Source organism: Arvicola amphibius, chromosome X, assembly GCF_903992535.2.
Source record: "Arvicola amphibius chromosome X, mArvAmp1.2, whole genome shotgun sequence".
NCBI lineage: Eukaryota > Metazoa > Chordata > Mammalia > Rodentia > Cricetidae > Arvicola > Arvicola amphibius.
In genome coordinates, this window is record NC_052065.1 from 133,212,016 (window position 1) to 133,233,292 (window position 21,277).

General features: G+C 47.1%; 1 protein-coding gene across 1 annotated transcript in view; it reads left to right on the forward strand.

Moving 5' to 3' along the window:
* Mamld1 (mastermind like domain containing 1) overlaps positions 1-18,378 on the forward strand; it is a 122,684-nt gene extending 104,306 nt beyond the window's left edge. Inside the window, 3 exon segments of the mRNA XM_038316978.1 lie at positions 14,162-14,246; positions 16,393-16,860; positions 16,918-18,378. Coding sequence (XP_038172906.1) covers positions 14,162-14,246; positions 16,393-16,860; positions 16,918-17,456 — 1,092 coding nt within the window. The 3' untranslated portion in view covers positions 17,457-18,378.
* The last annotated feature ends 2,899 nt before the right edge of the window (positions 18,379-21,277 follow it).

The window sequence follows — 21,277 nt, forward strand, 5'->3', positions numbered from 1 at the left end:
AAATGTGACAACCTGACTTCAGTTCCAGGACCTCTGTGGTAGAAGGAGAGAACCGACTCCCTCCCACAGGTTGTCCTGTGGTCTCAGCACATGCGCTGTGGTATGAGCACACCTACACAATACACACACACACACATACCTACAGAAATACTTTGGAAAAGTAAGAAAAATAGAGCTGTGAAAGAAAAAATAATCTGTCCCAGCAACTTTCTCTCTAGGCTCAGGGGAGACCCAAATCCCGCTCCTGTAGTGGTTGGCCTATCACTATACAGTAGTATTTTGTCTGGATCCAGGAATACTTGTGAATGGACCAGCCTCAGGCTTCTAATTCGTCATACCTGTGGCTCTTCATACCATCATGTGTCATACCCCAAGCCGCAACCTGCTAAGATCATTATAACTCTAGGGTCAAACTAAAGGCCACAGTTTTCTGCTCCACCTATTATTAAGGCAGATGCAGATCCTCAGACTGGCTACAACTCACTCCAGGCAATGCTAGCTGGAATAGATATCTGGCCATGCATCTTCACCTAGCCCTCAAGCTATCCCAAAGGCTCTGTTCACAGGCCTTTAATGTCTGCCCACTGTTAAGTTTTATCAGCCTAGCATAAAATTTGATGATCAAGTTTTCTGCTCTATGTCTTGATCTACCAATTATGAATGCAATCTTGGGCCTTGCTCTGCTGCCTGAGGATGAGACAGTATTATAAAAGTAGTCCCCCTTGTTCACCTAGGCTAATGGCAAAACTGGGTTACAGCAGAGGCTCACAGCAAGAACCTATGTTGTCTTATCCTGTATGGGGTGGTCAGTTCATATCTCAACTGGTGTTGATTGAGTCCAAATTACAGATCTGCTACTGTGATCCACATCTGTGCCTTTTGCCATGGGTTCTAAAGTCTGAGAAGACTGACTTGGAGATAGATGTGCTAGCCAAGGTTTGGGGATGAGTTGTAGCTATTTTTCACTGCCTACTCCATTGGCTGCCATCACAGGATTAACTTAGTTGTAGTAGTTCTCAGATCAATAAATGGTACTTTGCTCTAAGCATGCAGGAGTGTACTCCAGCTTCTCTGGGGGAACTTAAGGAGACAAGAAGCACCATGGAATCCAGAGGCTGAATGACAGAGATGGGAGGTGGTGGGGAGGAGAGTGGAACACAGAGGCTTTAAGGCCATTGGAAAGAATCCAAGCCTGGGCGTAAGGGTGGAGGTTCAGTGGCTCTCCTAACCCAGGCCTCCATGATGAATCCCCAAGTGTCATGTGTCTCAGCAACTAACTCCCAGGGAGAAACAGATGGAACTTGGAAGAGCTCAATGCTGGAGACTTCCTACTCCTCTCACTCGTGGCCTCTGCTTCCACTCTGGGTCCTGCTTCCACTAAGCTGTTTAGCCTAGATCCACCTTCCACCTTTTCTGCTTCCCTTCCTGGCTTTCAGACAAGGGAAAGTGCCTGCTGTTGGGACAAATGAGTCTCAACAAGGTGCTATGGTTGTGATCTAGAATGAGGAGCTCTGAATTCAAGTCTGCTGCAGTGTGGGGAAGGGACTTTTCCTGATGGGAGCCTCAGTCCCCACTGCGTCTGTCAGCTTTCTACTGCAATAACAGACACCTAAGATAACGAAACAAGAAAGAGAAACAATTGTCTGAGCTCACTGCTGTGGAGATTCCAGCAATGACTATCTGACTCCATTGCTTTAGGCCAAAGCTTGGGCCAGCATGACAGGAGAGGGGAGAAGGGCCTTTGCACTTGCACCTCAGAGCCAGCTGTAAAAAAATAAAAGAGAAGAGACAAACATTCCAAAATTTCCTAAAGTCTCCCATCACATCCACCTTTGAAAAATTTACCACCTCCCAACAGTATCCAAGATAAGGCCCTGAGCCTTTAACGAAATGAAATGGGGTTGGTAGTGTGACCAGTCTCTTAGGGTATTCCAGATCCAAACTGTAGCACCCACTTACCAAGTTGAGAGCTGGAAGGGGCCAGTGTTGCTCCAAAGGGGGGCATTCCAGAATTCTAAAGACAAGGTCTTCAAAGGAAAGGAGGGAGGGAGGGAGGGAGGGAAGGAAGGAAGGAAGGAAGGAAGGAAGGAAGGAAGGAAGGAAGGATGGATGGATGAATTTCAGGCAGCCATGTCATAGGAGTCTCAGCAAACCAGCTGCCTGGGTGTCCACAGATACATTACATGGGAAAAAGACAAGACAAGCCCCACATACTAAGTACCAGTTCATTGGCATTCCAGATCGGAACTGAGAGAGCCAGCACTGGACATATTCCCAATATCTTGCTTATAATGTGCACTTTAGGCCCACAGCTTTAAACTTCATGCCCTGCCTCAAAGCTTCCGCACCTGGAATAGCTCCAGAAAGACAAATGATTTGCACAGAATACTAAAGTGCCTTTTGAAACTCTAAACTTGATTTACTCCTTTGACATAGTACTTTTTTTCTTTTTTACTACTGCCAGGACTCTCGAGGAAAATCCCTTGTAGAATGTATGCTATAGATATGAAAGAGTATAAAACATCAACCACCAACCAAGGGAAGAAAGAAAACATTGAAAATAGCCTAGAATCTTCCTGGGTTTCTACTCTCTGAGATTCCACACTTAGTGCTGACTTCCCAGAGGCAGCTCTGGAAGTAACTCTAAACTCTGGGGAGCTAGGAGGGCACTGTAGACATTCACAGAGCCAATCTCTGCCAAACTTCCACACGTGGCTTTTACACAGGCTTTCTGTTCATCCTTACTCATTTTGACATGAGGACCTTGTGGCGTTTTTAAATGTCTAATTGCTTTCTGATTGCAAGAGTAATCTGTTCTTTTGGAACTGAACTTGAAAAATCCAGAAAAGTATCTTCAAAAACCCACAAACCTCAAGGGATAATAAAATATGTAAATATGAATATATAATAACCCAAGGATAACTCCTGCTAGCATACTGGAGTACAGCATTTTATTTTTTCTACACAGACATATATTTCTCATTAGCATATTGCTATCAGCCTGCATATATAACTTTTTCTTCTTTATTCTGAAACATAGCATGGCTGTGGAAAGGTGTGGAAGATCTCTATGCACTGAATAGTAGGCAGGGAAAAGTAGAAAACAACCACAGATTGGGAGGAGAAACGAAACCCTGGCCCTAGTTTGTTCCTCATGATCACAGTCCACCTACCATGTAGGGATCCTCATTACCCTGATGCTAAGAGAATCCTTATTCTTTCCTAGATAGCTTCACCACTATCTAGGGGTTCTGGAGTTTTGTTCTTCAAGAGAATTTTATTCCGTAGCTCAGACTAGCCTCAAACTCATGGCACTCAGACTTATTGAGCTCCCCAAGTGCTGGAATCACAAACATATGCCACACTACATTCTGCTAAAAGAAGTCACAGCCATTACTAGTTGAAGGCCTCCAGAGGAAAGAAAGCTGAGCTTTCCCAGTGCTCCTTTGTCCCCAGCTGCCCTTTAGTGGAAAGTGAGCGCTAAAGCAAAGTGAACCTAAAGAGAGATAAGAGTTCCTGCCTTCGTGCTGAGATATGGGGCAGAACTGTGGACAGAATATTAGGCTTGCAGGAGAGATGAGGCCAGCAAAGGATCAAACTCTATCTCTACCAGGGTTGGGAGAGGCACATACATACCCATAGATGCAGAGACCTGCTTATTTCTTCAACACCTCTCAGCCAACAGTTTCGGTTGGCCACCACCCCATCCCTCTCACCTCCCAGTACCAGACTATCTGAGGCTCCTGTTCTAGAACATGGTGGAGATTTCACCACATAGAGCAAGTGGCTTTACCGTGTTCCCCTCTGCTGATTTGTGATTCACCTTCTTTGAGGCTGAGTAGTCATCCTGCTCTGCTCTCTCTGGGTGGTTTATTGTGAGGGGTTTGTTGGGGGTGCTGCTGCTGCTACTGCTGTTTTCAAATGTGATCTGGCTATGCTTTCCAAATTACCCTGGGGCGTTGGGTCTAAGCAGGCCTCTCACCTCTCTTTCTCTTCTATAGTTGCTATAGTGGTACCTGTCAGCTCTGCTTTTTAGCTTCACAAATTTGGTGCTATTATCTCCTCTCCTAGCCTCCCTTTCCTGGTGGGAATTTGTTTTTAGAAGCAAAATGAAATGCAGAGGCTTGCTGTAGTTTCGAGGATCTTTGGGAGGGAATGAATTTAGATGCATGCATTAGATCTGCTGTTTAAATCCGGAAGTCCCCAAAGGAAATCCTGCCACTCCCTTCCTAAGTTGTCTGAACTTGCCTGTCAATTGGATGGCTCCTTCTGAACCCCAGGGCCTAGAAGCAGTGCTTACTCTGTCCAGGAGGGGACAGAGGGATGTGAAGTTGGGAGGAGACTACTTCGTCTTGGCACACAATGATTAGATGCCTAGGGTTTTGTTGGTTTTTTTTTTTTAAGTCAGACTGTGGCTCAGCCTCCAGCTCTGCTACTTGCTCACCACAGGTTTTTGAGCTACTTGCAATCAGGAGAGAAAGAGATGGTGTTCAATTTTGACTCTGGAAGACTTCTATGTAGCTAAGGTGCATGTTGTTTGCCTTTTATTTAATGGGGAACAGAAACTGCACCACATAGCGTAAAACTGTGATACAAAAAAAAAAGATTTTGGGGGACATTGTAACTCCCAGAGGTTTCTAGTCATAAGAGCAATCTATTGTTTTATGTGAGATATACTTAGAGCATCCCTTCCTTTGCTCACTTTGTGCTTCAGCTGGGGCTTGTGGTGATCTTCAAAGTGCCTGCTCCTATCTTGCTGCACCTGAATGAGTAGTTCCAGGCCATTATGATTGTGCTACTGAAATAGGGCTGCCCACACCATTGAACCATCTGCTGTAGTTGGTTCCATGTGCCATCTGCAGGCTTTTCTGCCTGATGGACTACTAAGGCACTGCAAGCATATGCTAACGTTTATGGAAGTTCATTTCTTTATGTTTTTCCTTGTTATTGTCTGAGAATTTCATACACGCATACAATATAACTTGATCACATCTACTCCCATGTCCTGCCCTCTAATTCCTCCCTTGCCCACCCCAACCCTGTTCATTTCCAATATCACATACTCTTTTTTTAAACCCACAAAACCCACTTGGTGTTGGCTGCATGTGCATGTGTAATACGATGAGCTCGTGTGTATGACTGCCCTGTTGTCTGGAAAACTATCACTGTAGTCGTCCACTACCTTTGCTCTTATAATCTTCCACTCAGCGCTTTGGGGGAAGGAGTGTGACGTAGGTGCCCCAATTAAGTCTAAGCACTCACAGTCTCTTATTCTCTCCATGTTAACCACTTCTTGGTCTCCATGTTAATCACCATATTGCAAAAAAGCAGCTTCTCTGATGAGGGTTAAGAAATGCCCTCATCTATGGGAATAGAAATAACTCATTTAATACTATGCTCATCTAGCACACTAATAGTGGTAGGTTCTTCCCCAGCATCTACGAACTAGCCAGCCATGGGCTTTGGACCAATTATTAACACTACCAGGATAGTTTCACCTTGTAGAGAAGGCCTTAAATCCCATCAGAAAGTCGTTGTGCCACACCATAACATGGGTGCGACTACTGTACCAGTTAGCATACCTTGCCAGGCCACTTGCTATTGGAGCTCACGGTGTTCTCGGCTGAATGAGGTTAATGATTCCTTTCTCCTCTAGTAGCATGTGCAGCACCACCCAGTTTATGAACACTAGTCCGCAGGGCTGAAGCTTCCACATCAGCAGCAGCTTGATTTCCCAAGGTTCTGTAACTCAGGTGTATAGCATCTTCAACAACGGGGGCTTACTAGCAAATTCTGAAGAGTAATCAAGAGTAATGGGGATTGTCTGTAATAGCTAGAATTCCATAGGATTCCAGTGGCCTACAACTCAAAAAGAAGTACTCCATGCCTGGCCCTGGGCTTTTCTTTGATAACCTATAGTATCTATAGGAGTCATCTCCCCCCACATTATAGGGTAACTCCATTTAAATTCCTTTTATACTTCTATAGGTATAATCTACAATAATAGGCTTCCATATGGTTTATTCAAACATCTTTCATCTTAGTTATCCCTCCTCACACTCCCTCCTCTACCTTGCTCTCCCATATCCTACCCCAGGCAAACATTTCTGATCTGTTGTTCATTGTTTCTACTTTGTACCAAATGTGTTCTTCCCTTCAAAGCCTCCCCTGTGACCCTTACAGTGTCCTAATTTCTATGGGTAAGTGGAAGTCCAGTCCTTGAGAAATTTCATTACAAAACCTTTTCAAGATATGAAGTTACAGAGGCTTCCTGAGAAACTTTAAAAAAAAAACAACTTTTATTCTCTTTGAATAAGTCTAATTTCTGACTTTTACAATTTCAACATGGAGTGGGAGAAGTCTTCAGAACCTAAGAAATATGTGTGTACCAGGACTATTCCAACTCCAGTGTTTAAAGGCAGGTTTGCAGCCTCCCACCTACATTCCCAGCATTATGGAGGTGAAGGCAGGAAGATAGGAATCCAAGGTCATCCTCGGGTATATAGTGGGTTCAGTGAGTTTGAGGAAGTCTGGGACCCATGAGAACTGTTTCTAGAAAGGTGCTATAGAATAGTATTCAGAGTTACCAAGAGCTAAGCATGTAGAGCTGAAGAACTGCCAATTCTAGAAAATCAGTTTTCCTCTGTCTCACCCTGATGACCTCTCTCCAAGGACAAATGGAAGCTTGATGAGTCACCCAAGTAGAGTGGCACTGAGCTTGCTAACTGGGACAAATGTTATCAGAATAGCAAAGAAATGTTTGGACTTGGGAAGGGGGTTGTTGGCCTGTTTATTTTAGATAGACTGTGTTACTTCTAAAATATTCCTTGTAATCATTTTCTTATTGCCATATTTGAATATATATAATTCATTCCTAAATGACTGGAACCTCCCTGGAACACCTCGTCTATATTTTCACTATGACACTTTTCCACTTCAAGGCTTATTTTCCGTATCACAATTTAGTAGCTCAGTACATGCTACATGTGGACTTGGGAATGAAGCAAACCCATGTCCACATCTTGCTTTAGTACTCAAAAGCTGTGTGACTTTGGGCAACTGAATCTCTCTGGGTCTCCATATCCACATCTGAAAAGTAAAGACTGTAATAGCCCCTGCCTCCTAGGCAGCCATTTATCAGGACAGAGTAAGACAGTGTTTAAAGCCCTAGATTGAGTTAGTTCAGGGAGCACAGAAATGATCAATAAATTTGCTGGTGTAGTTTTTATCATTATTTCAAATAATATATGCATAGGTGATCACTAAGTAATTCTTGTTGTGAGTCAAATGTTTGTATTGGACTCAGGGAGTGACTAGTCCCCTTTCCCCTGGGCTGCTGGGTGGACACAGTGGACCACTTAGAGCTGAAAGATGAAAATCAAGAGATGCTGCTTGATAGAGTACAAAAAGAACATCTCCCCATCATGCAGGTTCCTCTATCCTTTGAGGCATGACTGCTGCTAGACATGTGTGTGTTTGTCAGAGTGTCAAGGCTTTGCTGGCCACCTATTTGAGTTTTGTCTTTGCTAATGTGTGCATCAGGATAAGTTATTTTAATTTCTTATCTGAAGGAACTGGGTCACACATTTCACACACTCAGAACTGGTGAAATCTGTATCTTGTAAAACCAGATGGCAAGGGAGCTCATGTCCCCAAAACCTTATGGCCCACCCGGTCAGGGTCTGGTGCAGTGGGGGCTGCAGCTCGGGGCACAGCTGATGGGAGGGATATAACTTGACTGGTTTTGTACTCCCCTTAGCATGTCTACACACTAGCACCTACAAATCATGGTTGAGTTGTGTGTTCTGTTGTGAGGGCGGGGTAGGGGCGGGAGGGATCTGAATATGACAAAGTCATTGTCTATGAGACAGCTAACTGACTTAGCTTTATTCCTGCTTCCAATGAGACAGTGATTGCTTAAGGAAGGACATCACTCATAGGAAATCCTTTTATTAGCATTAAGTATTCCCCCAAACCAACCAAAACACATAAAAAAATCATTGGTGCTCTAGGGAGGAGAAGGTGTCACACAGCAAACACATTTTCTGTGGAGAGAGACTATACCTTCCAACTGGTCCACAGCCAGATAAGAGCACAAAGATATTTGGTTTTGTTTCCCCAGACCAGTTGATATGTATAACCACAATACTCAAAGAACTAGATTAGTTGGTCAAGTCAGTGACACAATCAGTCAGAAGCCTTTTGTGGCCAAACAGCTGATGATTGTTCAATCGGTTGTTGTAGACTCATGTAGACAAAGCCTGCAAGCTTGGGGAAGCCAGGCCTCCCCAGGTCAGCCTGGGGCGACATCCCCCATCCCGCCAGGCCCTGGGGAGTGAGTCCTTCCTGCCCGGAAGCTCCTTTGCTCATGAGCTGGCCCGAGTCACCTCCTCGTACGGCACCTCAGAGGCAGCTCCCTGGGGCAGCTGGGATCCGAAGGCCTGGAGGCAGGTGCCTGCTCCACTACTGCCCAGCTGCGATGCTGCAGGTAAGTGTCCCCCCCACCCAATCCCCGTGCCTCGCTTTCCTCATCTGTCAGCTGGGGCACATTCCCCTGCTCAGCCTGCCAGCCTGATTCATGGGGATTTGGGAGGAACTCAGGAGGTGACAGTTCTGAAAAGTAGGCCCTTTGCAACCCTTAGGGTTCTGTACTACTATGAAGGATTTCCAGTACCTTCTACATTTCTTCCTTAGCATTCTTTGGTAAAGTGAAGAACTCAAGCAAGCAGAGTTGTCCAAGCACTTTGACCTTGACCTTACCTCTAGAAACAGTTGCAGATTGCTTAGGGAAATCTCTCCCATTGGCATCCACCTTCTAGCACTCCATTTGTTTCTTTGCCTGCCTGCCTGCCCCTCTGTCCAGGCTGGGAGGGTGCATCTTCAAATCTCCCACCCAGTGCCTGCCTGTCTGCTACCTAGTTAGACTAGGAGCTCCATCTCCTGAGAGTGACCTGCTGTGGGCTCCACATCCCATACCACTCTTTGGCCTCCCTCAGGATTCCTGCTCCAGCAGTGGGCAGCTGGACCACCCTACTAAAGGACAGGCAGTCTAGGGGACTTGTTTCAGTGTTCTATACCAAGCCTGCCAAAGCTATCTATTCTATAAATTTAGCTCAGCCTCTCTCTCAATTCTTAGTCTAGAAGGAATGACTCGGCATGCCTCCAAGTCCCATTAGTGCTCACAAGAGCAAGGTGATGAATACCAGCCTTGGCAGATTTTATTTGAACCACAGAGCGATTGTTCTGAGACCCGAAATATCAATGGCCACAGGATGTCTGCCCTATCTGTACAGAAACCTGCAGAAGATGGTCACTGAGCTGAGAGGACCTCCCGAGAGTCTGGCCTTTAATGGAAACTCTGCTTTAGCACACACAGCTTTGTTCTCTTTATCCTGTGTGCCCTGGCCTGAAAGAACAAGCCGTGCTTTCCAGTAGAGGGCTATTGATTTCTCTCTCCCCCAGAGTCGCAGCACTTCTTAACTGCCTCCTCTTCGGCTTAAACCAAAGGAGTCTTGTCCAACCCCAAGCTCCCAGGGAAACCAAATTATCAAAATCCCAGGATGCTCCGTCTCCTCTGAACATCGTGCTTTCACGCAGTCCTGCCCAGCTCTTTCTTGGTCCCAGATGCTGTGTGAAGAGATTGCCACTAGCTTGACTGTAATTCCTACTCCCAGCATCACTAATCCTGTGCCGAGACCAGTGCTTTGCTTGTGGAGTGAATGCACAGTGGGCTCTCCACTTGGAGAGACAGCTCTGCATTCCCTCTCAGTCCCCCAGTCACTGCAACCAGTGGGGCAGAGGGAGCCAGAGGTTTCGGGTACTGCAGAGACAGAAGACACACATGTCTCTTCTGCCTGAGCATCATCCCTAGCATGTTAAGCAAACACTGCAGTATCAGCCAGCCCTGAATCCACCAAGACTAGGTGTGGGGGGTGCTTATACAGGCAAAGACAGCCCTAAGGTCAAAATGACCAACTCAAAGTTAGTCATTCAGTTTTGATGCCATATATTTTGTGAAGTCCCCAGTGATGGCTTTGGAACACTCTAAGGGTAGGTCCAGTATTATAAGTGAAGTTTGTAGCCATATGCAGAGGGACAAGGAAAGACCTCAGCAGGCCAGCACCACCACAGATCTTGCCTAATAAAGAAATGGTATGGCACATTTGGATATAGTGTGACCTGAGGGTTCTGCTCAGGCCTGTCCATTGGGTGTCCCTTCAACTGTGAAAATTCCTTTAGAAGACAAACTATCTTCAATGATTGACTTGTGTCTTGATAATTCCCCTACTGTAAGTTCCCCAAGGGTAGAGACATTCAGTAATGCTTTCATGATAGGAACAGCTTGGCCCTGAGCACAGCAGCCATAAATATTTGTCAGTTGACTGCTAAAGGAACTGCTTGAGTTACCCTGTTGGCCTTATCTTCCCACATAGTCCTCAGGCAGATAGGATTGAGGGACTTCAGAGTCCTGAGCATCTGGAACTTACTTTCAATTCTATGAAAAAAAAGTGCTTTTCCTTGTGGGGTAATAAATAAGTCATGCCAGAGCTCTCATTAACCTTTGAGACAAATACTTGGGTGCTTTCTGTAGCCTAGTAGGCTGGCTTCCACGGGGGACACTCAGAGGGCAGGGACTGCTGAAGAGCACGTTCGAGGTGCCTTGTAGGAAAAAGTGGACCCTTCTCTTTTTCCTTTCCCTTCCTTTCCCCTTCCTCCTTCCTTTTCCTCATCTCTTTCCCCATCTCGCTCTTTCCCTCCCCCCTCATTTGTTACATTCTCCTTCCTTTCCTCCCACTCTCTCCGAGTCCCTCTCCTCCTGCTCCCTAACTTCCCAGACCTCTTCCTCTGCTCTTCGTCTCCTCCCTATCTCTTCGTCCCTCCCTCGGTACTCTATTTCTCTAGAGGAGCACAGGGTAGGTAATTTTTGTTCAAATAAGGCCCCAAACCAGGAACAGTTTGTAAAAGGACTTATGTCCAATTTCTGCTGGCTTCTATGACCCCACCCCCTCAGGTTGGAGAGTCCCTTTGTGTAACTGTTGAGCTGCTAAGACCAGATTTTCCCTCTTCGAGGACAGAGAGAAGACCAAGCCTACGGCACTAGAGGCCACAAGAGGCATTAACATGCTGTTTCAAGCGGATAAAGCACAGGCTCACTTCTGGCACTGCCTGTGCTGAGATCTGTGCTGTAAATAGGCAGTGACAGCATTGGGCAGCCCAGACCTTTTGCCTCTCTACTGCTTGGCACCTAAGTCAAGGCACCAATGTCCCAGAATCCCCCAGATACAAGAATTGGCACTTTATAGTTTCTTGGGTATCAGCATGAAGCTTCCAGAAAGGCAGGGTCTGTTGGTGAATGTGGCAAAGTGGGTCTGGGAAAGGCTGTTACAGAGGAAGAGCTAGGGTCTTAGTTACCGAGACTTTCTGCTGGCCCCAGCCCTAGGCTTCCTAGCTTAGCCAGTCTTGGGCTCCCACAAAGCTTACCTGTCAGTGTCCCATACAAGATTTGTGTGACAATTGCTGCTCTAGAAACTTGACTCATTTAACGACCCCTCCATCTGTGCTTTAAAAAAGCCACCAGACCTGGGCTATCCTTCACATAAGGGGCTATAAGAGTGTACTGTCACCCAGCCGCAATTCTCAGCCACCATTTCCTCCTGGTCACTGAAACCATTTGTCATTTCCTGTTTTCTCCACTTTCCTATGGTTCTAATTGTCAGTGTCAAAAGGCAACAACTGTTTTCTTGGGGCTTATCTTTGGAGCACATTGACTCAGAACAAAGGATGGGAGCCTCCTCTGCAAAACAAAGGAAGCAGCCTCCTCTGGAGGCCTGGAGAGAAGGCCGGGTGCCCTCTGTCAGGGACAACAGGATCTTGGTGGGAGCAATGGGCTCCAGGGCAAAGAGCCAGCCAGCCCACGGAGGACATTCAGAATGGGGGGGGGGGGGTCCTATGGAGCTGGCAGTCAGCACCCAGACTAGCACAGAGCTGTTAGGTGCTGGCCAGATTTCCCCCAGCCACTTTGGACACTCTGAAATATGTGCTTCCCTGGACAAAGACTTCCCAGAACCCTATTGATTTTTGTGAGCCTGACCCCAGGTATGCCGTGCTCTCTTTCATCTGGTAGGCCAAGTAATCTAGGGTGCCACCCTTTGACTGCTGCCATGTCCCTGAACATGCTCACCCTGTCCATCCTCCCCTTTGCCCTTTGCTGCCCTGCCTTGATTTCTGTTGGGTCATACTCTTAGACTCCATCTGCCCCTGCCCCTACCCCAAACGACTGTGATCCTTGAAAACTAATGAGGCAGACAGTTAGGGGGAGAATCCAGGTGAGCTTGGATTCAATCAGCGCCATGCAGGCGGAAGTGAATGGAATACTTGCTAGCCAAGTTGCTACAGGCATCTCTTTTGAGCCTATCATGCCCCATCAGTAATCTGGGGACTATAGATCTTTCCTGGCATCCTTAGGAAAAACAGAAGTGAAAGAGCCATCTTTAGAAATGGTCATCCACCCAGAGAATCTTCAGCCAGATTCAAATGGAGTGGCCTGGGCTGGCCATGTGACCCCCAGACTGCCTCTGGATTATGGCCTGATGACAGGAAACAGTGGGTGTGAAGTGTTCAGGACAGTAAGACAGATACACCCCACCCAACCCCAGACCCAGTGATTTAGTAGGAAGAGGGCAGCTCTGCTGGGCAGCTAGCTGAGAAGGAGCCTCCCTCCCCCAGCACATCCTGACTGCCCAGTGCTGGAGGAGGCACGAGTTCCACAGGAAGCAGCCTAAAGGCAGGGTAAAAAGCAAAGCTCAGTCTGGGAAAATCACTTATGCTGTGGTCATCCAGGTGCCATGTGTTTGTCCTCTGTGCCTTGGCAGGGACTAAGGCCAAGAGCTGTTGCCAGGCTTGTAAGCCAGGCACACTCCCAAACCCAGGCCTTCCGCCCCACCTATTGCCATGCCAGCCCCGCCCAGTACAGACAAGGGCTTCTGGGAGCACATTGCTGGAGAAATTGGCCCTACACAGGCATCCCATATCCCAAGATCCCATCTTCTGGCATCTGGGGTCAACGGGCCAATTAGTGACCTAAAGGGGTGCACTTCCTGACAGCTGCCTTTGATGGAGAAAGAGATGGAGGTGGGAGCAGAGGAGAAGAGAGGGTGAGCCCTGACCTGTGGCAAGCCACACCTTCACCCCAGTCACAGTCAGGCCCTGCCAGCATGAAGAGCTCAAAGCAAACTGCCATCACTATGCCTGGTCTTCAGGCTGGTTGTATTTTTGACCTTGGTCCCATGAGCTGATTCCAGATTCCATGCGGGGCCTGAGGTCCTGAAGTAGGGCTCTTCCCCCTGAACCTCCAACCTACTTGGAGATGAAGACAGGAAGTTCCTCCCACTCACCACTACATCAGCTCAGGAGGAAGAGAAGTGGCCAGTGAGTATCTGGCTACCCTTGGTGTGGAATGGTGTGTCCACTGAACCATGTGACCATCCAGAATTATTTGGAGCAAGCTTCAGTACCTGCTCCATGACAGTCCTGCAGAAGCGGGGCAGTCATCACCACTATTTGGTGCGATGTGTTCTCTTCTAGCCCTAGCAGACCCAGCCAGCTCACCAGCCATCCCTTGACGGGAGAATTTGAAGTACTTGTCCCTACCGTCCATCACTTACCATCCTCCGGATATAGCTACTTTATCTCAAGCTCCCAGAGTGGCATGCCCAGTACCTATTAGTATGTGGATATGGTTTGGCCAAATCAGAGTAGTATAAGACTGTCACCTCCCTCCCTCTACATACTCTGCTTCTAATAATGCAGCCTGATGTTAAATTTGCTCTTTTGGCAACCATATCTCACTACTGACCCATCCTGAGCAGACAGACATCCCTAATGCCTGTTTTTCTGTGCTCTCTCGCTGTTGAACTCTGTCTCTCCTGCCCCATCCTATGCTCTTACAGTTTTTTTGGTTTCCTTAGCCCAGATGCAGACTCTTTTATGTCTCCTTGTGTGATCTTGCTCAGGAGGGTGGGGCATGCATGCGAGTGTGTGTTAATGTGTCTGCTCAAGCTTTTGCTGCGCTAAATCCGAGTCCTAAGTCCCTCCACAGCAATCCAAGGCTGATGTTTTTTGGTATCTGTAATCTAATCTGGCCTTTCCATCTTCTGTTTAGCAAGAGAAGCAGAGATCAGGTCCTATGGCAATGACCCCTAAACAGCGGAATACTTTTATCGCCCAGCAGATGACTCAATTTCAAGGTAAGCAGAAAAGATCAGTGTTCCTAAAGGAGCCAGAGAGGTGGAGTACCAGTTCATTTCTGACTCTACAGTTTTTGCACGTGGTGTCAGAGGGACAGGGAGAAGTCTGAAAGTCACATCAGTAGTGCCTAGGGTAGAAATCTAACACTGAGAGCAGTTCACCTGCCTCTAAAACACTATCCATCCCAATGGGAGGTCTGATCATAATGGTTTCAGTATCGCTTTAATTGAAGAGGGTGATTAAACAGAGTCAGACCCCTTAAGTCCCCCATTCTGTTGTTGCTCATTGTTATCAGGAGATAGGGTCTCTCTCTGTAGCCCAGGCTACTCTTATACTCCAGCTGTCATTCTACCTTAGCCTCTAATGTGTTGGGCTTACAAAAGTACATCACCATTACCCCACTTTCTATGAGAAACGAGGCCCTTTGGGCCCTGCCTTGCCTTTCCCCTCCAACACACATGTTCCAATTTATTTCTAATGGGTTTCAGGGCCTTTTTGTGGAAGGTATGGGGAATTAAAAGGGAATTGGAGATACCTTATCTTAGATATTGGTTATATGTGTATGTGGGGATGTTCTCCCATAGTCTCCATGGATAACTAAGGTTTCCTACCCTACATAACAGCTATCGATGTCATCCACTATTGGCAGTGCTCAGCAAAACCCAGCTTCTACTCTTCATGGAGCTTCCAGATGCACCAAGGCAGCCTGAGTTAAACAACTCTCCAAGCTAGTGCCAATAATATGTGATCCATGGGTCCTGAGGAAGCAGTGCTCAGCACTCGCTGGCTGGCCCTCGCACAGGCGGGCTACATCTTTATTTCAGCCCCCATGCTACCTAAACAGCATTATTCCTTAATACTTGTGCAAAATGCAATGCTCCCTTTGACCTGGTAGCAGCCACAGTTGTGTCCCCCTGACCAGTCTGGAGTGGCCAATGTGATCAGGCCTGAGTCATCAGAAACAGGACTCAGGGGTCAGCCTTAAGAGGTTGGACTATAACCTAGGTGAAACACTTGTTTTATGCTACAGAAAGGTCCTAGGCATGGTTACAAGTAAAGGGGAAAATCTATTCATAGCGACACGCATACACTATAAAGGAGATCACACAGGCCAGGACTGATGCTTCCTACTTGATCTAGAGCAAAGTAGACACCACCATCTGCCTCAGTTCCCACTTCACAGAGATCCCAGGAAATATGACAGTGGGCCATCCCGATAATGAAGAGAAAGTGATCCCCATCCCAAAGCACTGCCAGTCTCTCCACCACGAACGTTCCATGACGTGAGACTTCCGAGTTTCCAGTCTTTAGAAAGGACCTCACTGCACTTCAGATGACAAGCACATGAGCCTCTGGTCTGGATGCTGAGGCCACTTAGGCTATGAACTTGGGGGGAACAGAATACTTCTCTCCCCTGTGTGTTACATTTGTCAGGTGGAGAAAGTCCTGTCTTATGTTGTCTAAGAGACTGAGCTTTCTTCTCAGGCCCCTCCCCCACCTCTCCCTTCCTTCCACAAAATAGGAACCATCTGTTGAGGGATGGATAGTGCCAGGATATTAGAGCAAATGTAAACACCCTGCCTTCACAGAGCCTCCAATATACATGAAGACGCATGTCAAGTTCAACGTTATCCGTTCCTTGGAGAGCAGTGGTTCTTAACCTGTGTGTCATGACCCCTTTGTGGGTCAAAGGATCCTTTTACAGGGGTTGAATATCAGATACCCTGCGTATCAGATATTTACATTATAATTCACAACAGTAGCAAAATTACAGTTATGAAGTAAAAATGGAAATACTGTCATGGTTGGGGGTCAGCACACATGAGGAACTGGACTAAAGGGTCACAGCACTAAGAAGGCTGGGAAGCACTGATGTAGAGTGCTCTGAGCATGGGCTGTTCTCAGAAGACCTTAACTCGAGGCTACTGGCAAAGGAATGGGAATGAGGGGAGTTGGGAGGGACTGGGAGAGAGAGAGAGAGAGAGAGAGAGAGAGAGAGAGAGAGAGAGAGAGAGAGAGAGAGAGAGAGAGAGAGTGTCAAGGGTGGGGCAAAGACTACATTGTGCCTGTAGCTCATGCCCAGTGAGCACAGCCCATGTTCAGGACACCTTTGAAACTAAAATCCCTATGCCTTTTTCCATGAAGCAGTACAAGAACAAGTCATCTCCACGTGTAACCAGACCAAGACGAGACCCCCATCCAACCAGCATATGATGCCACCCAAAACTGAGCTCCTCCGGGACAATCTGATTCCAAGACTATTACCACCCTCAAGTCACATGGGTGTTTGCTCATCAGCTCTGAAGAATCAGCAAGTCAACGCCGACTTCCCATTTCCCATCTCCTCAGGCTTGGGTCAGGATCCCCTGAATAGTCTTGGCTCTGTGTGTCCCAAAGCCAAGACCATGCCCCCACAAGTGCCCCTGCCCAAGCTCTGTGTTAACCACCTGGCTAGCCAACCCTTTACTCCCCACCAACTCAGCCTCCCGAGTGTGCCAATGATGTCTCTAGTGTTTATTAATGCAGTCTGGGCAGTGGCAACTGCAGCTGTAGCCACACCAGTTTCAAAGAAATCACCCCTGAGCCAAGTAGATACTAGCATGCTGCCGCGTTGTGATAGTAACTGCACCATCCTCTTTGCCAAGGCACCCATAAGTGTACCCCCAACAGCCCTGGCATTTCCATCTCAGCGGGCTGTGGTTCAAGCCAATCAGACAGCCCCAGGATCCAGGCCTGGCCAGAAGGTGCCTGCAGCTCTGGTTGCCCCCAGATTCAGCTTATTGGGCAATCAGAGCCTTGTGCAGAGCCCAGCACAGGGGCCGATGCCTGTACTAAGCACCACGCCCCTCCAGCAGAGTATGGCCAGCTGCTCTCCCTTGAGTCCCGTTCAGGGACTAGAGCCGCCAAGCTATGTAGCTGCTATTGCTGCCACTAGCCAGTCCCCAGGTACATTGATTAGAGCTAGCACATCCCCTGAGCCACAGGACAATGTCTTGCCTCAGGCCCAGTCCCCAACAGATGGACTGATCTCACCATCATCTGCAGGCAGTGAGGTGGATTTCATGGAAGAACTTTCAGAAGGCTCCAGTGTGGCCCCAGATGAAGACTGGGTGTGCAACTTGAGGCTGATAGATGACATTATGGAACAGCGTGCTGCCGCCCCAAATGCCGCAGCACAGAATGCTGAACAAGTCACCCAGGGTGCCTAGGAGCTATAAATCAAAGCAGAGTGCCCCAGAAAGCCCCATGCTCTCACTCAAAGGAGTTGCCTGAATCTGCAGCCAATGTGAAACTGGCCCCAGACACCCACACTAGGCTCCTAGTTCCACTCTGAATCCTGTCAACCCTGCCCATCCCTCCAGCTACGTGATGAATAAAAAGCTGGCGATTTTTCAAGCTACTTGTACATATTTGAAAATTTTGTAAATGGTTTTCCTAATCATAAATGACAGAAGTATTTATACTTGGTTTTGTGGCTTTGTAAATAAAGTGGCGGCTTTGGTTTCAATAGAGTTGTGTTTATTATACATTGTTCCAAACATGCAGACTGTGTTGTTCGCTCCAGTGATACCTTGTTAAACCAGGTGGCTGAGTCACTGAGATTTTCATGCCACTAGAGATGTGGATGTGACCAAGAGGTGTTGTTGTGCAAACTGACAAATGCCAAATAGAAAGCCACTTGGTCATTAATCTCCACTCCATTACAAACTGTGCTACCCCGTGTGACTATCTCTTGCAAACCTTTAAGTCTCAGCTAGTTCTTTCCTAATGAGCATTTACAGCAAAAGTCATGGTATGAGTAAGTGTCCCACAGAGACACTCATGGACGGCCAAGAGCATCCTTTAGGGTTGGTTGGGAGAGGTGCAGAAATAGCCTTTGAGCTGAGCCCTGTGTGAGCTGGCCACCTCAAGGAACTAGAGTGTTCCCTTCCCTTTGTCACCTCTGGTGACCTTCAGACGCAGAGAAAACCCCAGCTTTAGAAAGCTTTGGTGCACTATCACACAGTGATGCTTTAAAGTCTGCTTTAAACCATTTGACATTCATTTCGATGTAAACCTCTGTGGTTTTGGGGGGAAAGTCTGTAAACATTAATAGTTGATTTGGGGTTTGTCATTAATGGCTTCTATTTGCAATTCTCGTCATGTATATTTAAGCGTCAGCTAGAGAAAATCCACAGCCACTGTCCTGTAAACTTTTCTCAGTGTCCAGATCTTGTGTAATCACATCTTAATTGCCACCTTGTATTCTGATTCTACATTTGAAATCTGGCATCTGTTTCAGGCCAGTGCCTTTTTGTTGTTGTTGTTGTTGTTGTTGTTGTTGTTGTTGTTATTTTGTTTTCCCCCTTTGTTCTGTAATAAATAGCCAGTAGAAAAGCGTCTCTGTGTTCTCATTTCCTTCAGGGAGTCTATAATCCCCACAAACCCTAGTCATCTATGACTTTGGTGCCCTCAGAAGCTGCTTCTATCCTATGAATGACAAAAATGTTGCAACAGAGTCAGTGTGCATGTGTGCATGTGTGTGTGCGTGTGTGTGTGCACGTGTGTAGACATGTGCACATGTACACATATGTGTGTAACAGATTTCACAGCATGTGCTGTGGAATGTTTTATAATTAGGGCCCAGAAGCAAGTCAGTTTGACCTCGACCCTTCATCTTACAGAAGCAAAAACAGGGACCAAGCAGCCACTTTGAAAATTCCAGGCTAGGGGCAGGAGTGGAGAGACACACACTCTAAGATCCAGAGACTCCCAACCATTGTCCTTCTACCTTGTGGGAACATATACTTTCTCTCCTTGGCCAGCCCTGCTGCAGCTCTACGCCATGGGCTAAGTGTGACTCCATACAGAATGAGCTCCTGCTTCATCCACGTGAGATGAGGTGGCCCCAGGAAGTGGGGAAAATACTGCAGACAAGCCACAGAGGGCCGGATCCAGTTCTTCTTGCAGAGAGGGTACCCATACACAGAAGTTTGGTAAGAGCTGACCCTAAGATGGCAACATGCCTGACCCCAGTGCTCATGAAGTAGACTTGTACTTCATAGACAGCCTTACGAGCCCAGTAGTATGTCTAAGCAGCTGTGCACATTTGCAGCGTGCCCAAAAGTCTGAAGTCCTTTCCCCTGGTTTGGTCTAACTTGCACCACACCCGACTCTGTTCATTTGGAAACATGGATTCAGAAGAGTTCAGCAACAGTACAAGGAAAGGTCAAGGTGACCTCCTCTTTGGGTCCTGGCCACTAATGAAAAGGCCTGACTGATATCTGCCTCACTTCCTTTGGAGGAGGAACTTCATCCCCAGGGTCCCAGACCCAGCCCTTTTAAAAGCCTGCTGCCTGCTGCAGTGTGGGATACAGCCCCCACTCCCTTTTCTTCTCCCAATCCAGAACCAGCATCTACAGCCAGAGACTTTGCTCATGGTAATCAGTTCCCGCTTAGACAGATGCAACAAAGACAGAGACACCCATGTGACTTACCCTTGGGCCCTCTCCATCATGGCAAGGGCCTTCCAAATCAGTTAACCTGATTGTTGCCTCCTCTGAAGGGGACCCTAATAAGACCTTTGTCTCTCCCATTAGGTGGACAGGACCTAGCAGCAGGTAGCAGGAGTTCATAAATGAAAACTTGTCTTCCTAAAGGAGGTGGGGAACCAATAGGAGCACAAAGCACACGTGCATGTGCACAATAACACACACATATAAGCACAAACACACACATACACACACAAACACACAGAGTCCAGCTGAAGCAGCAGCTGGAACCCAATGTAAAATACTCTCATAAGATGCCCACACCCAACATTCAATGCAGTGACTAAGGGCAAAGGTCCCCAGAGACAGAGTAGCCTCCTCGGTCAGTGACTGAGTAGAAGACATTCAAAGGAATAGCCCTTATCCAAAACCCCACGGCTTTGTTGGCCGCTGCTCACACTGGCCTCTGTACCACCTGCCGAGCATTTCTTTTAGGTCCAGCTAAGGGACATGCCCTATAGTCAGTCATTACTCCCTATAAGGACTGTTCTTCTGCCTGAAGCCCTCCATTGTTACAGGCATGGGTCAAAGTCTGGAGGGTACCCACTGAGATTTCCAAGACCTTTTTATTTTATTTAACAGTTTTGTGAGAATGTCTTTTGTGAGTATTGTGTTTATATCACACCCACCCCACTATGGCCCCCTCTAACTCTTCACATTTCCCTTTCGAATCCTCTCAAATTCACAATCTCTTCTCTAATTTGTATCATTACATATGCATGTATACAAATACATCCTATTGAGTCCATTTGGATTTGCACGTATACACATGTTTTGAACCGGGGTACATGGATTTTCATAGGAATAGAGACGGTTTCTTCAGTAAGAAAAAGGGCACCCGAGAATCGAAGTAGGCTAAAGAATTGAGATAAGGTCTGGGGCTCAAAAGCCCTGATCCTCAGGCACTGGGGCCCTCTGTAAGACATTTACATGGCATGTGCATTCTTCCACAATTGAACATCATGTCCCTTTCTCATGTATGCTGTCCCTTACACATAGCCCCTTGGTCATAAGTGGTTCCATTCCTCTATCATTGATGTCTTTCGTTTATTAATCTAGATGCCTCTTTCGCCTCATGCCCTACTGTCCTGCCACGTCATCAACACATCAAACAGGCCCCAGCTGTCCATCAGGCAAGCCACACCTAGGGCTCATGGGCCCTCTTGTCCTTCCCTCTCTCTCAGTGGGTCCAAGGGAAACAAAAGTTGGGTGGCAGGATGCTCACTGATGCTTTGCTGGTTGTGATGACATTCAAGTGCATTGATAATTGCATATGGCTGTCATATGGTACTATGAGCTAGTCCTCAGAATCTGCCAGTCCTAAAGCTGGATTACATGTTCTGTAAAAACTCCCTCCACCCTCTCCCAAGATGCCTCCTTAGCCTGCCCAAGAACACCAGAGGTTACAGCTATCATACCTCTTTCAGCTCTGCCAGTACACTGTGATCCAAAAGAAAAGTGAAGCTTGATCCACTGAATTGCTTCCATCTTACATTCCC